The sequence below is a fragment of the Populus euphratica genome, unplaced genomic scaffold (genome assembly GCF_000495115.2).
Source record: "Populus euphratica unplaced genomic scaffold, PopEup_1.0 scaffold181.1, whole genome shotgun sequence".
NCBI lineage: Eukaryota > Viridiplantae > Streptophyta > Magnoliopsida > Malpighiales > Salicaceae > Populus > Populus euphratica.
The window spans coordinates 481,529-497,687 of record NW_011499958.1 but is presented as its reverse complement, the minus strand read 5'-3'; the positions used below and the strand labels follow the sequence as shown (position 1 = coordinate 497,687).

Sequence of the window (16,159 nt, the reverse complement as noted above, 5' to 3'; positions counted from 1 at the left end):
CGGGCCGCTGGCTTCGGCCAGTGGCTAGGCTAGGCTAGCTGGGCTGAGCCCGGCCCATAGGGTTTGAGCTGGGCCCAGCCCAGCCCAAAAAATATAAAAAATAAAAAATAAAAAAAAGATTCTGAATGGGTAAATAAAAAAACAAAAAATGAATTTTTTTTATTTTTATTCATTAAAGCTAGAGTCATGAATAAATATTCAAATTTATTTCATTGAACTTTGTTTAATTTCGCAAAAAAATAAAAGTAGATAAAATAAAATAAAATAAAATAAAATAAAATTATAAATTTATTCACTGACACCAGAGTCAGGAATAAAAATAATAATTTATTTTATTTTATTGTATTTTTTTTACTTAGTTACATAAAAATATATATATGTATAAATTTTATTTTTATTTGATCTTTTTATTCATTGACGCCAGAGTCAGAAATATTATACATAAGCAATCATGGTATAAATAAAAAAAATAGCAATTAATGATTTAAATTTATTTACTTTGATACCTATGTAATATTTACCAACGCCAGAGTTGGAAATATCCGTAGTTAAATATTTACTGGCGCCAGAGTCAGGAATATTACACACAAACAATTATAGTATAACAAAAAAAAAAAAATGTTAGCAATTAAAGACAAAGAGCAGCAATGCAGCCTGCTTTAGGTAGGACATTTAAGGGGTGATAATATCTTTTCTTTTACGTAACCAGTCTCAGACCATATAATCTCTATTGATCAATTAGGGTTTCTAGTAATCATAATACTAGGTGGCCAGAAATCCATTTTTTTTAAAGATTTAACTCTCCCTACATAATGCAATGGCTTCTCCTGTGGATGTAGGCGGTTTTGCCGAACCACGTTAAATATTGTGTCAGTGTGCTTGGTCCTCCTATGAGCAAGTATCAGAACAACACCGGTCGGAATTTCCCAACCAGGTGCAGTGGAAGGAGACAAGTCCCTTCCACCGTTAGGCCAAGCCCTGGTTTGCAGATTTAATAAATTTTTAAGGCTGCCAGTCGGGTGACATATATATATGTCCAGTAGCTGCAATCTTTGTCGACTCCTTAAACAAAGAATATCCTTATTAGAGAATAAGATGCCAGAAATATGTTCTTTTCAAGGATTTAATAAATTTTTAAGGTCGCCGCGAAGTCGGGTGACACACACACACACACACACACACACACACATATATATATATACATATGAAGCTTGGAAGGTTGCTAGCTCCTTTTGCGGCATAAATGGTTCCCTGAGAGCAAAATATTGGTTTCTTGTATGTTATTTAAGTAGCGAGTAATCTTAGAGCCCTCAATTATCTCCTCTTTTCGGAGGGGATAACTTGAAGAATGGTTTGCTATTCTACTGTGCAATGTTGAAAGATGCGTGTAGATGAATTTCATTTGCCTATGCATGTGCCTTTGTCAGTCCAGTTCAATGTATTCTACTTGAAAATTGATAGGTGAATAACTTCATCTGGCCAGACGCATTTATATGAGTGTAACATTTTCTGCAAAGCGCAAACAAAATAAGCTCTTGGAAATATCGCGAATCTTTTTCCTCCGCTATCTCTATGTGGGACAATATATAAGCAAAACAAAGTAAGGAATTTCGTGTTTTTTAGTTGATCAGGCGACATCCACATTTGAACTGGGGAAAGAGGATTTGCAGTCCCCCACCTTATCACTAGGCCATGTCGCCAAAGCAATAGAAAATAGAAATAAAAAATAAATGAAAATACCCTCCTTTTTTTTCGCTCTTACCAAACTTCTATTTTTATCTGATCAATTATTTATAGAATATTATGGAGAATGATTGAAATTTCTAGAAGAGGATGGCGCTGGCATGGTGCAAGAAGGCATTTAACAGTATCAAATGAGTTTGGTTAGGAAATCATTGTATATGGAATCATCATAATAGTCACTAGTAACTTATTGTATTTTAATTAATATTGTTTTTGGGGGTAAAACTTTATTATTCATACACTCTAACTATGCAAATATTATATAGTTATATTAATCTTGTAGTATCTCATTCAATTTAATTAGATGAGAATTTTCTCTCAAAATAATGATAAAAAGTATTTATGCATGTCAAAATATAAAGAATATCATAAAAAATATATTGAATTCGAACATGATTTTTATTTTGTTATTTTTCTCCAAGTAAAAAACTATATAACATGAACATGTCTTTCAGCTTTCCATGCTAGAAAAATATTCTAAAACTTTAAAAAATGAACATGTTTTTTAATTTTTTACTGGAAAAGAAAAACTGGGAAAAAATGACTAAAAATGAAAAAGAAAACTTTAGTAAGTGCTTGGAGAGAGCAAAAAGCGAAGAACACAGGTGTGTTCGCTGGTTGTCAAATCCCTACAAATAGATCCAAAACGACATCGCTTGGCAGATATGCTTCTTTCCGTGGCAACAAAACATGGGAGGAAAGTACAATTACAATCATATCCGAAGGAGCCACGTCATGATAAAGAAAATCAGTTTAATAACGCGGTCTCGTTGCCGAAGCGACCGCTCTCCTTTTCAAAAAACAAAAGAAGAAACCCTACCCCTCTTCTTATCTCCACAATCTCCTGGCAACTGAAAAATAACACACGAGGAACTTGCGCTGCTACTCAAAACGGTACCGTAGGAACTAACAAAGAAAACCCTAGCTTCTTCAAATTTTCGTTGTTTTTAGTGATTCCAGATCTATCTGCGTGATTTATTGAAGCGAGAACTGAAAACAGTGTGTATTTTTGGTGTCATAGAGAATGGATCGGTACCAGAGGGTAGAGAAGCCAAGAAACGAAACGCCGATCAATGAGAATGAGATTCGCATTACTACTCAAGGCAGAATGAGGAACTACATTACTTATGCCACTACGCTCTTTCAGGTTCTTCCTTCTCTGTTTCGATAAATTATTTTTAATTTTACAATGTTGATTAATAAATTGACCTCAATAGTAGAGTACGCGCGTGCTTGGTATTATTTCTTACCTTTTCAAAATGCTTTTTAGGTTGTTTTTTTAATATATATTTGTTTGTTATTATTTTTGCAATTAAAACTGCAATAGCATAGCATAATAAATCTCAGTTTTTTCCCTTAAAAGCTTCAGTGATTTGTTAAGTTTTGATACCTGTGTAGTACTGTGGGTGAGATTATCAGATGGTGCTTTTTCTAGCTTTGTTTCACTTTGTTGTGTCCGTCCTAAATGAGATTCACGGTTGCTATTGCTCTTATCTGCTTAAACTGCATATTTCTGGGCAGTCATCAGTGTTTGCAAACCGACCTTATTGAAGAATTGGTGGTGTATCTATAAGTAAAATATTCATTTACTTGCAGCATGGCTTTGGATTTGAAGGTGATATTTTATTTTCTGTCGGGCTTTAACAGGAGAAAGGATCTGATGAAATCTCTCTCAAGGCCATGGGCAGAGCCATAAACAAGACTGTGATGATTGCTGAATTGATTAAGGCAACGTGATAACGTTTTGTTGCTTTCCATGTTTAATTTGTATTTTTCAATTCTTCCACACCTTTTCATTCACATAAACATGGAGGCAAAAGATTCTGGATGCAGCCTATCATCAGAACCTTGTTATACTGAGAATCTCTTCTCTGTTTCAGAGAAGGATTGCTGGTCTGCATCAGAACACATCTATTGGTTCCACTGATATAACTGACATGTGGGAGCCACTAGAGGAGGGTCTTCTCCCGTAAGATTTCTCATCAACTTTCTCTATCCCCCTCTATGGTGCGTTGTGTTTTATTGATGGAAATGGCTGATTTGTTTCTTGGTAGTGCAGCCTGGAAACCACTCGTCATGTATCAGTGATAACAGTTACTCTATCCAAGAAGGAACTGGATACATCCTCCACAGGGTGAGTTGAAGCTTGCTGTGTGCCTAAATCCACACTTTGGTTTCATTGAGTCAAATTTTAGTCAATACCATCTCACTGCAGTCCCTATTGTACTTGTGTGTACATCTGCACACATGCATAAATGTGTAAGAATGTAATATATTGAGCTTTTAGTCCTTGTTTTAATACCATTTTATTACTTCTCCTTTAGCTATCAATCACCTATTCCAGCTGATCAAGTGAAACCTTTGGCTGAATATGATTATGAAGGAGGTAATTCAAAATCTTTCACTCCTCTTTCTGATTGCAATCCCTTTGTGGTGTGTCAATTGACTTTTTCTTTGTTTTTGTTGATATAGAGGGTGGCTCTCCTCGGAGGCAGGGGAGAGGGCGTGGTGGTCGAGGGATTGCTAGAGGTAGAGGTAACATAAGACGCAACCTTAACATTGTTTAATATGCTAATTCTTTTTTATATTGGTTGGGGGTGGCGGCAAGTGTATTTTTTTTTTAAACTATTTATTATCAAATTTATGGCTTCTAGAGTGAATGTCTGTATATTGCATGCCATGTTGCTCTTAACGAGTAGATATTTTATATTAGGCAAGGGATTTTTGAAGCAATACTGGCTGGGATTTAGGGGTCAAAGTAAACCAGCCAAATTATACTGTATATGAGCTGTTGCTGAGCAATTTCTTTTTAATTGGATTCTGAGGTACCCAGTTCCGTTACCTCACCTGAACTGCTTCGCTTTTTGTTGGCTAAATGAGTGTACAGATAAGCTGTCAGGTGTCACCATTTCTGGCAGTGAACATTGGACATAAACAAGTCTGGCGAGGCTATTAGATATATCTGCTAGATGCCCTGAACAGAGAGATTGTTTTCGTTTGATCTCTGTAATATTTTTCTGCTTATGTGAATAATAGATAAACAGAAAATTTTGGTGGTATGCTGATGTCTAAATAGCTGGATAACTTTCACAAAATAGTATAGCAACTTTCACTTCAAGTTCTATTGTCGGTTTATGGATCTTTTCCACCATGGACTAATAGTTTTCCTTGCCAGTTGTGCATCTCTTTCATTATATCTGCTTTTATTTTGGGAAAGTAACAATAACTTTATTTCTTTTCTGTACACAGGAAATAATAGCAATGGAGTGGTGGAGCACAATGGAGATGGTGGCAGGGATGGTGGGCGTGGATATGGTGGCAGGGATGGTGGGCCTGGATATGGTGGCAGGGATGGGTATGGATATGGTGGCAGGGATGGCGGGCCTGGATATGGTGGCAGGGATGGTGGGTATGGATATGGTGGCAGGGGCAGAGGTCGTGGAAGAGGACGGGGTTATCGTGGCCGTGGAAGAGGTTATGGTGGTGGATATATGCAACAACAGTCAGGTGGTTATAATGACTATGGTGGTGGAGCATTTGTTGGCCAAGGCAGTGGTAAGATTTCTAATCATGTTATTGTAACTTCAACTCTTGCTTAATAGATTTTTGAGATGTTATGAATAAAATGTGAAGCAGGTACAGAATAATGTAGAAACCCTCTTTTCTTGCTGATGATTGGCGAGCTTTGCATTAAAGAAAGCTTCTAATTGTCTCCCTTGTACAGTTTTACATCTTTCTCTCATTTGCATTGAATCGTGGAATTCTTCCACAGTTTTACTACATGGTACTGCTCAATTCATTTTATATGCTGGCATGATTTTTTGTTTGTTGATTTAACAATCCTAATCAAGCATTTTTTATTATCTTATAACCAGATCTTTGAAAATATTTATACTCCATCTTTGGAAGTATCCAGAAACCAGTATAGCTTTTGTTCACATTTTATAACTTTTGCCTTTTGTTTTGTTCCTTGCCTCTCTCTCTTTTCATAAATGCTTGCTGGTTAGCATTTTAAAATAACGCACCTAGATTAATCATGTTCTATTTCAATGTAATCATGTATCACAAAACTTGTTTACTATCACAGCAATGCCATTCTTAAGAATTTGAAAAAAGAAAAGGAGAGAGGAGATGATGAACAGTGAGTTATTTCTTGGATTTCTCTGTGATGAGTTCATTGTGTCAAATAAGTGATGCTGGAGTGCACGATAGTGTGCACAGTGAAATGCTGAAATTGTGTAAAAATGATGTATGCTCTCCAGGTCATTATCATCATCTGAAATTAAAACTATTTGATAATGCAGGGCGAGGACGAGGCAGGGGCAGGGGTCGTGGGCGTGGCCGGGGTTTCAGATTGGATGGTCCAGCGCAGCCAGCTGAGTGAGCCCTAGACTCAGTTGTAGAATTTGGTTAGAAATGGATGCCTGCTCTGTTGATTTTGCCTTATCCTAAGTGAAACAAAAATTAAACAGTGGATTTCACTAATTAATTTCCAGGCATATTATTAGTTATAGTAAGCTCCTGCACGTTGTGTGTGGTGGCCTTGTTTTTGTAGTTTGAAGGTAGATTATTCTTGTTTACTGCTGACAAAAACTTGAAAAGTTGTATACTTTATTCTCGTGTAGGGAATAATAGAGCAGAACATTCTTCCAGTTCTATTTCAGCGTTTGTGTTTTTATAAGCTGGCATCATCTTTAATGGTTTTTCTTGTTATGAATGCAATGCCTTTTCCCATGTTTTACCATGGAAATTCATTTCAATGGTAAATAACTTGCGAGCTATATAGATTTTTATTTGAAAAAAAATCATCAATATATTTGGATTAGAAACATTTCTTTTATTTGAAAAAAAAATTATTATAAAATTAAATCAAAATTAACTTCTAATCTAATCGAATGTTAATGTTTTTTTAAAATCCTCTAATCTATACTGCCTCTTGTTTTGAGCTGGTTTTCATTTTATATATCTATATTTGATTTAAATATTAGATGCAGACTAAAATTTATTATAGAAGATGTAATGGCTTAGGACTTAGTTCAAAAATGAATGAGGTTTCATTTAAAAAATTATTAAAAATTATTTTTGATATTAGTATATTAAAATAATCTAAAAATATTAAAAATATATTAATTTAAAATAAAATAAAAAATTATTTTTGATATTAGTATATTAAAATAATCTAAAAATATTAAAAATATATTAATTTAAAATAAAATAAAAAATTATTTTTGATATTAGTATATTAAAATAATCTAAAAATATTAAAAATATATTAATTTAAAATAAAAAAAATTATTTTTTAAAAAATTATTTTGAAGTAATTTTAAAACAGTGCCAAACACTGCACAGCAGGTTCAATTAGCTCATAGGAAATCCTTGATACTTTTGAGCTTGCATAACCCAAACAACTTGCTTCTCAACGGAAGCACTTCATTGTTAACTTAGTTCATCTCCCTCGATTCTCAGGTTCGGCATGGTCCCTCGCTTCGCGTGGCCAGGCAACTGAATTAAAATATTGCGTTTCGAGGATTTGAGTACAGAAGGTTAATGGAACCCAAAAATGAAGAAACGGTGGTATAAGCCATGTGGTTGCTTCCGAGTAACAATGGCGTCAAAACAGGCAGACCCTAAAGCTGAAAATAAGCCATGTGGTTGCTCTGGGCCGAGCAAGTCACGGCCACCTTTGCCTTCTGCCTTAGCCTTTGGGCCACACAATATGTTATGATCCAACGCCGCTCTGAGGTTATCAAGTCAGGCGGTGGTCCGAACTTCTAGATCTTTATACCTCTACTACGGATGGATTCTAATGACGCTGTAAAGGTTCATGTTTTTTCTTCACTGCCTGGTCAAATGTCCGCCAGTTGTCTGGATTGCTACGATCACGAAGCAAGTAACCAGCAACTTGACCATATCAATAATATGTTTACTATGATTTAGCCCGTGCATCTAATATCTGGTTTTAAGATTCTGTTTTGTTGATATCTTCTATATATATTTTTAGTGCAAAATAAATACTGAAAAGTAAATTGATTTAAAGTATTTTTTTTAAGCAGATTACAAGTATTTTTTTTTTTATCTGAATGATGTTAATTTGAAAGAAAATATTCTAACCTCGTAAAAGAGAGAATTTTATTGACTTTAGTAACGTTTAATATATATATATATATATATATATCAAGCATTACCATCTTTATCTATTAGGGCAGCTACTATTTTATCATCACCCACATTATTATCATAATAGTAATAACCATTTTTTTTCTCTCAATAACCAATGCAACAACTTAATATTAAAATGATAATTATTTCATTACTATTGTTATTGTCATTTTTACCTCAACAATCAACATCTTATAACGATCATATTTACCATCATATTATAATTACCAACATCACCATCATCTACTACAACAACCATTATTTTATTATTAATATAAGCACTATTTTATCATCATTCAGCCATATTTATTTAAAAACACTATCACAGTAACAATAATAAAATGACCTCTATTTTCATCGATAGTGTTGCTTTCGGCACAATAACTATCATATTTAGTTTCATCCATAATGTTGCTATGGGCAGATGGATTGTTGGTTTCGGTCTTAATATCGGGATTTGCACATCAGGGGGTTGAAAAAGAGCTCGGTTAAGCAGAAGCAAAAATACAGAATGACAGGCCACAACAATATTCTGGAACAGCATGCTAGTTCAAAATGCAAATTAAATCCATCTGGAACAAAAATTGTTCGGACCTTGCGCAAACATAAAAAAACAACACAATTGTCTCGAGCCAATGGCTCAGAAGGAACAGAAAGAAACCAAAATCGACTAAATTTACTAGAATAACTAAAAATCCCAGATCGCATAATTATGCCTTCAGGCGTCCATAGAACTTCTGTTTCTCCTGTGTTGTCTGGAAACGACCATGTCCGAACTTCGAAGATGTGTCCACAAACTTGAGTTTGATTTCCTCATGAGCCAATCGAGATGTCTGTTTAAGCAGTGTTTGACGGAGTGTAACCACCCTCTTCTTAGGTCCAACGCAGCATCCCTTGATCATCAGATAGTCGTCCTTCACCACACCATAGTGAGGGAAACCACCGATTGGAGTGATGTCCTTTTCAGTCCTGTTCCAGAAAATATCAAATACATTGTCAAGCAAAAATTCTAGAAGCAACCAAGTTTCAAGTCATCAATGAACTTAAGCAAGCATATTATAGCAGATATATCAAGCAAAAAATAAAATGGCCGAGTATCATGAGTGAGACACCATCTTTGGGATAGATACAGCCTTGCTCGCATTTCATAAAGAATGTGGTGTTGTTCGAGGAGATGTTAATTACCTGTCATACTCGGTTATGGCAGTGTGACTCTCCTGACCGGTCTTGCCCAGCTTGTAGATCTTCTTGTTCAATTTGGATATAGTGGCAGGGGCAGAGGTCGTGGAAGAGGACGGGGTTATCGTGGCCGTGGAAGAGGTTATGGTGGTGGATATATGCAACAACAGTCAGGTGGTTATAATGACTATGGTGGTGGAGCATTTGTTGGCCAAGGCAGTGGTAAGATTTCTAATCATGTTATTGTAACTTCAACTCTTGCTTAATAGATTTTTGAGATGTTATGAATAAAATGTGAAGCAGGTACAGAATAATGTAGAAACCCTCTTTTCTTGCTGATGATTGGCGAGCTTTGCATTAAAGAAAGCTTCTAATTGTCTCCCTTGTACAGTTTTACATCTTTCTCTCATTTGCATTGAATCGTGGAATTCTTCCACAGTTTTACTACATGGTACTGCTCAATTCATTTTATATGCTGGCATGATTTTTTGTTTGTTGATTTAACAATCCTAATCAAGCATTTTTTATTATCTTATAACCAGATCTTTGAAAATATTTATACTCCATCTTTGGAAGTATCCAGAAACCAGTATAGCTTTTGTTCACATTTTATAACTTTTGCCTTTTGTTTTGTTCCTTGCCTCTCTCTCTTTTCATAAATGCTTGCTGGTTAGCATTTTAAAATAACGCACCTAGATTAATCATGTTCTATTTCAATGTAATCATGTATCACAAAACTTGTTTACTATCACAGCAATGCCATTCTTAAGAATTTGAAAAAAGAAAAGGAGAGAGGAGATGATGAACAGTGAGTTATTTCTTGGATTTCTCTGTGATGAGTTCATTGTGTCAAATAAGTGATGCTGGAGTGCACGATAGTGTGCACAGTGAAATGCTGAAATTGTGTAAAAATGATGTATGCTCTCCAGGTCATTATCATCATCTGAAATTAAAACTATTTGATAATGCAGGGCGAGGACGAGGCAGGGGCAGGGGTCGTGGGCGTGGGCGGGGTTTCAGATTGGATGGTCCAGCGCAGCCAGCTGAGTGAGCCCTAGACTCAGTTGTAGAATTTGGTTAGAAATGGATGCCTGCTCTGTTGATTTTGCCTTATCCTAAGTGAAACAAAAATTAAACAGTGGATTTCACTAATTAATTTCCAGGCATATTATTAGTTATAGTAAGCTCCTGCACGTTGTGTGTGGTGGCCTTGTTTTTGTAGTTTGAAGGTAGATTATTCTTGTTTACTGCTGACAAAAACTTGAAAAGTTGTATACTTTATTCTCGTGTAGGGAATAATAGAGCAGAACATTCTTCCAGTTCTATTTCAGCGTTTGTGTTTTTATAAGCTGGCATCATCTTTAATGGTTTTTCTTGTTATGAATGCAATGCCTTTTCCCATGTTTTACCATGGAAATTCATTTCAATGGTAAATAACTTGCGAGCTATATAGATTTTTATTTGAAAAAAAATCATCAATATATTTGGATTAGAAACATTTCTTTTATTTGAAAAAAAAATTATTATAAAATTAAATCAAAATTAACTTCTAATCTAATCGAATGTTAATGTTTTTTTAAAATCCTCTAATCTATACTGCCTCTTGTTTTGAGCTGGTTTTCATTTTATATATCTATATTTGATTTAAATATTAGATGCAGACTAAAATTTATTATAGAAGATGTAATGGCTTAGGACTTAGTTCAAAAATGAATGAGGTTTCATTTAAAAAATTATTAAAAATTATTTTTGATATTAGTATATTAAAATAATCTAAAAATATTAAAAATATATTAATTTAAAATAAAATAAAAAATTATTTTTGATATTAGTATATTAAAATAATCTAAAAATATTAAAAATATATTAATTTAAAATAAAATAAAAAATTATTTTTGATATTAGTATATTAAAATAATCTAAAAATATTAAAAATATATTAATTTAAAATAAAAAAAATTATTTTTTAAAAAATTATTTTGAAGTAATTTTAAAACAGTGCCAAACACTGCACAGCAGGTTCAATTAGCTCATAGGAAATCCTTGATACTTTTGAGCTTGCATAACCCAAACAACTTGCTTCTCAACGGAAGCACTTCATTGTTAACTTAGTTCATCTCCCTCGATTCTCAGGTTCGGCATGGTCCCTCGCTTCGCGTGGCCAGGCAACTGAATTAAAATATTGCGTTTCGAGGATTTGAGTACAGAAGGTTAATGGAACCCAAAAATGAAGAAACGGTGGTATAAGCCATGTGGTTGCTTCCGAGTAACAATGGCGTCAAAACAGGCAGACCCTAAAGCTGAAAATAAGCCATGTGGTTGCTCTGGGCCGAGCAAGTCACGGCCACCTTTGCCTTCTGCCTTAGCCTTTGGGCCACACAATATGTTATGATCCAACGCCGCTCTGAGGTTATCAAGTCAGGCGGTGGTCCGAACTTCTAGATCTTTATACCTCTACTACGGATGGATTCTAATGACGCTGTAAAGGTTCATGTTTTTTCTTCACTGCCTGGTCAAATGTCCGCCAGTTGTCTGGATTGCTACGATCACGAAGCAAGTAACCAGCAACTTGACCATATCAATAATATGTTTACTATGATTTAGCCCGTGCATCTAATATCTGGTTTTAAGATTCTGTTTTGTTGATATCTTCTATATATATTTTTAGTGCAAAATAAATACTGAAAAGTAAATTGATTTAAAGTATTTTTTTTAAGCAGATTACAAGTATTTTTTTTTTTATCTGAATGATGTTAATTTGAAAGAAAATATTCTAACCTCGTAAAAGAGAGAATTTTATTGACTTTAATAACGTTTAATATATATATATATATATATATATCAAGCATTACCATCTTTATCTATTAGGGCAGCTACTATTTTATCATCACCCACATTATTATCATAATAGTAATAACCATTTTTTTTCTCTCAATAACCAATGCAACAACTTAATATTAAAATGATAATTATTTCATTACTATTGTTATTGTCATTTTTACCTCAACAATCAACATCTTATAACGATCATATTTACCATCATATTATAATTACCAACATCACCATCATCTACTACAACAACCATTATTTTATTATTAATATAAGCACTATTTTATCATCATTCAGCCATATTTATTTAAAAACACTATCACAGTAACAATAATAAAATGACCTCTATTTTCATCGATAGTGTTGCTTTCGGCACAATAACTATCATATTTAGTTTCATCCATAATGTTGCTATGGGCAGATGGATTGTTGGTTTCGGTCTTAATATCGGGATTTGCACATCAGGGGGTTGAAAAAGAGCTCGGTTAAGCAGAAGCAAAAATACAGAATGACAGGCCACAACAATATTCTGGAACAGCATGCTAGTTCAAAATGCAAATTAAATCCATCTGGAACAAAAATTGTTCGGACCTTGCGCAAACATAAAAAAACAACACAATTGTCTCGAGCCAATGGCTCAGAAGGAACAGAAAGAAACCAAAATCGACTAAATTTACTAGAATAACTAAAAATCCCAGATCGCATAATTATGCCTTCAGGCGTCCATAGAACTTCTGTTTCTCCTGTGTTGTCTGGAAACGACCATGTCCGAACTTCGAAGATGTGTCCACAAACTTGAGTTTGATTTCCTCATGAGCCAATCGAGATGTCTGTTTAAGCAGTGTTTGACGGAGTGTAACCACCCTCTTCTTAGGTCCAACGCAGCATCCCTTGATCATCAAATAGTCATCCTTCACCACACCATAGTGAGGGAAACCACCGATTGGAGTGATGTCCTTTTCAGTCCTGTTCCAGAAAATATCAAATACATTGTCAAGCAAAAATTCTAGAAGCAACCAAGTTTCAAGTCATCAATGAACTTAAGCAAGCATATTATAGCAGATATATCAAGCAAAAAATAAAATGGCCGAGTATCATGAGTGAGACACCATCTTTGGGATAGATACAGCCTTGCTCGCATTTCATAAAGAATGTGGTGTTGTTCGAGGAGATGTTAATTACCTGTCATACTCGGTTATGGCAGTGTGACTCTCCTGACCGGTCTTGCCCAGCTTGTAGATCTTCTTGTTCAATTCAGTACGGTGGTGGTATCCATTCTGACCAGCCCTGGCAACAGTGAATGAGACTCTTGCAGGGTGCCAGGCACCGATACAAGCCACCTTTCGGAGACCCCTGTGGGTCTTCCGAGGCAGGCGAGTGACACCCCAACGAGTGACAACACCTTCATAACCCTTACCCTTCGTGACACCAATAATATCAATCATCTCATCCTTCTGGAAGACAGCATCAATTGGGACTTGCTTCTCAAAGAAACCATAAGCAAAATCCACCTTCTGAGCAATTGTGCCACCATTAACCTGGATCTCCATCAAGTGAGCTTTCTTCTGCTTCAATCCTTTCATCTTTCTGATCTGTAATATGTAAAAACAGTAAGAAGCAATTATTACACCAGAATAAATTAAAAAAAGAGAAGCTGGAACACACAGGTCTGAAAAAAGGACAACATAAAAAACAAGTGAATTGTTAACCTCAGAGATAATACCTGAGTGTGAGCCAAAACACGAATAACAGTTGCATATTTCTTCAACTTCTCAAGCTGTGATTGGATGCTCTTCTTCCCTTCATCTGTCTCATACTGCTTTGAGTATTTGTTGAAAGCCCTCTTCTTTGACTTGCACCAGTTCTTGTAGAACCTGCGCTTGACCTCTTCACTCAAATGCTGAGCCCAAACAGTGTTCAGAGTCCGGAGGCCAGATGGTGTCTTCAAGTAACCCACAACTCCAACAATCACCATTGGAGGTGTCTCAATGATGGTTACAGCCTCACATGTCTCCTTCTTGTGGAGCTCTACAAAACAAGAAGCAAAATATGCAAGTTAAATGAAAAAATACCTTGTCCATGCTGGTTTTTAAAAAGTGATAAACAAAGGAATCTTAAAGAACACTGGAATTTATCATGTTAAGATGAGACGAAAAAACAAAAAGGTTAAGCAAGACCAAATATTGAAGATCATAGCACCATATGACTACGACTTAAAATTGAAAACATACAGCAAAATAGAATGAACAAAATTTTCAGGGTTGCATAATGTTTGCTTCTCAAAGATTATATCTTCAAAAAGGAAAACATTTGTAAGAGTTAAAACTTCAATTCACAACGTTCACAAACTTAAAACAGGTTAAATCTTGCTTACTGGATCCAGGTTTTTCAACCTCTCTGACAATGTGCGTCATGCCAGCCTTGTAACCCAAAAAGGCAGTAAGCTTGCAAGGCTTAGTAGGGTCATCCTTGGGGAAAGACTTCACTGAGCAGAATCAAAACAAGAATCAAAAGTTCAATTGTCAGAACACAATGAGTGCGCAATGATATTAAAACCCAACACATCGCTTAAGGATAAAGATACTACTAATAACCTTTTCCTCTGTGTCGGGCAGCTCTCTTCCTCGGAAGAAATCCAAGGGAGCCATGTCTTGGGTGCTCGAACTTCCTGTGAGACATCGTTCTTATTCTTCACCACAAAATCAAACATGTTGATTAACAAACTAGAAATCTAATTAAAAACATATATATAGATATAAATAATTAAAATTGACCCTTCAATATTAGTGCGTAGAATAACAATTTCTTTTCTTTTCTCTGTATTTTATTTTATTTTTTTATTTAGTTGTAACCAAACTTCAATAAGAATGACAGCAAACTACATATAAATACTGGATCTTTCAACCGAAGAAATATACCTAAGAAATTCTTCTAACTCTAAATAGTATTCAAGCAACAGAAAACGTAACAAGTGTTGCAGAATAGAAGGCAGGAAACTCCATGTCGAAAAACAATAAAACAGATCCATGATACAAGAAGCGAAACGATTTTCATGCTCTTACATTATGATCTGCTGATTACTAGAAAAACAAAACAAAACAAACAATGAATCATAGATTGAAATAAGAAAGAAAAGAAAACAGAGCAATACAACTCTTGGTTTCAATCATTTCCACAGAGGCAAAGATAGCTGAAAGTTGTAACTACATAACAATGAGATTGGAAAACCTGTTTTATTGTGTTTTTCAAGACAGTCGAAAAGTTTTGCAAGATTTTCTCGGAAACCAAACAGGAAAAGAGAGGAGAAATCTGAGAGACAGAGAGATGAGATACAAACCTCCTGCTGCGGCGACACACACAATAGCTAGCTCTAGAGCTGACAGAGGGCGTCAATAAACCCTAGTTGGTCTTTATATAGTACTTCTTCTCGCATAAAACCCACCTCATGTTTTCGGTTTTTTATGTCATTGAAATAATAAATTCGATATAATATCTAATTATCATTTATAAATTAAACTTATTGTGATGGTTTAAAGTTACTGATTTAAAACATGTTTAAAAATAATTGAAAAGTTTATATAATCGGTTTAACAATTTGCTAATAATTGAATAATTTTTAATTTAAAGGTGAATAATTTAAATATTTTAATTTTAAAATTTTATAGCTTTTGAAAATAAATTTTAAAATTTTTATATGAATATTAAATACTCGTGTCTTCAATTTAAATTAATATTATTTAAGTATTTTTTTTTAAAATAAAACATAATTTTAGTTAAATTAAAAAATACTCAAACGATACCTTTTTTAATAAATATTTTTTAAAACACTTACTTGGAATTAACTGGATAATATTTTATTTAAGTAACTCAATTTAATTTGATTAATTTAAATTTTAAATTAATTTAAAATAAAACTCAATTAAACTTTGAATTAGTAATTTATTGAATCAATTTGTTAAACTGAGTCATGTTCAATAACAACATAGAACAACCCTATTTTTTAAAAAACGTCCTATAAATTGAATGAAAAGCATACCTAAATTTTTATGCGGCCGTCGTGGCCCAAATACCAATATGAGAGCGTGCTCTTCAGTTTGGCCCATAAAAAGGTCATTCTTATCCTTGCTTGCAGGCCCAATAGTAATTACAGCTTGGAAAGAAACGACGTGTAGTTTAGACATTCCCGTTCCATTTGTAATTAGGGCAACCATCGCTACCACTATAAATAAATCTCCAGTCATGGCTTTCT

The 16,159-nt window shown here is 34.4% G+C and overlaps 2 protein-coding genes and 1 long non-coding RNA gene across 5 annotated transcripts in view; 2 read left to right on the top strand and 1 right to left on the bottom strand.

The window, feature by feature from the left end:
* Positions 1-1,056, top strand: part of LOC105138489 (uncharacterized) — a 3,338-nt gene extending 2,282 nt beyond the window's left edge. The window contains exon 3 of the long non-coding RNA XR_844780.1: positions 1,025-1,056. This is a non-coding gene — a long non-coding RNA (uncharacterized LOC105138489). The remainder of the gene's footprint in view (positions 1-1,024) is intronic.
* Positions 1,057-2,483: 1,427 nt separating this feature from the next.
* LOC105138487 (glycine-rich cell wall structural protein 1.0-like) lies at positions 2,484-10,502 on the top strand. 2 transcript variants are annotated; one of them, XM_011044573.1, is made up of 10 exons: positions 2,484-2,637; positions 2,765-2,890; positions 3,391-3,471; positions 3,624-3,712; positions 3,803-3,877; positions 4,068-4,129; positions 4,216-4,278; positions 4,993-5,178; positions 9,184-9,303; positions 10,053-10,502. In XM_011044573.1, exons 2-10 carry the CDS (start codon positions 2,768-2,770, stop codon positions 10,130-10,132), a joined length of 879 nt encoding a protein of 292 aa, XP_011042875.1. In that variant the 5' UTR covers positions 2,484-2,637; positions 2,765-2,767; the 3' UTR covers positions 10,133-10,502. The 2 variants fall into 2 exon arrangements, with proteins under 2 accessions (XP_011042875.1, XP_011042874.1); XM_011044572.1 differs by lacking the exons at positions 9,184-9,303; positions 10,053-10,502 and adding an exon at positions 6,048-6,497 and having other exon boundaries at positions 2,489-2,637; positions 4,993-5,298.
* LOC105138488 (60S ribosomal protein L3-1-like) lies at positions 8,371-15,357 on the bottom strand. Of its 2 annotated transcripts, XM_011044575.1 has the most exons (7): positions 15,248-15,357; positions 14,505-14,599; positions 14,285-14,395; positions 13,634-13,938; positions 13,152-13,502; positions 9,088-9,146; positions 8,371-8,871 (listed from the first exon to the last, which is right to left on the bottom strand). In XM_011044575.1, the coding sequence occupies exons 2-7, from the start codon at positions 14,587-14,589 to the stop codon at positions 8,613-8,615; spliced, it is 1,170 nt and encodes a 389-aa protein (XP_011042877.1). In that variant the 5' UTR covers positions 14,590-14,599; positions 15,248-15,357; the 3' UTR covers positions 8,371-8,612. The 2 variants fall into 2 exon arrangements, with proteins under 2 accessions (XP_011042877.1, XP_011042876.1); XM_011044574.1 differs by lacking the exons at positions 8,371-8,871; positions 9,088-9,146 and adding an exon at positions 12,376-12,876 and having other exon boundaries at positions 13,093-13,502.
* Between the last annotated feature and the right edge of the window lie 802 nt (positions 15,358-16,159).

Excerpts from the sequence above, each read along its gene's own strand:
- LOC105138487 (XM_011044573.1), top strand. The coding sequence starts at position 2,768 with ATGGATCGGTACCAGAGGGTAGAGAAGCCAAGAAACGAAACGCCGATC. Across the intron at positions 2,891-3,390 it reads ATGCCACTACGCTCTTTCAG|GAGAAAGGATCTGATGAAAT; the intron begins GTTCTTCCTTCT and ends GGGCTTTAACAG. Across the intron at positions 3,713-3,802 it reads CTAGAGGAGGGTCTTCTCCC|CCTGGAAACCACTCGTCATG; the intron begins GTAAGATTTCTC and ends TTGGTAGTGCAG.
- LOC105138488 (XM_011044575.1), bottom strand. The coding sequence starts at position 14,589 with ATGTCTCACAGGAAGTTCGAGCACCCAAGACATGGCTCCCTTGGATTT. Across the intron at positions 13,939-14,284 it reads GGTTGAAAAACCTGGATCCA|AGCTCCACAAGAAGGAGACA; the intron begins GTAAGCAAGATT and ends CTTGTTTTGTAG. Across the intron at positions 8,872-9,087 it reads GCCATAACCGAGTATGACAG|GACTGAAAAGGACATCACTC; the intron begins GTAATTAACATC and ends TTTCTGGAACAG.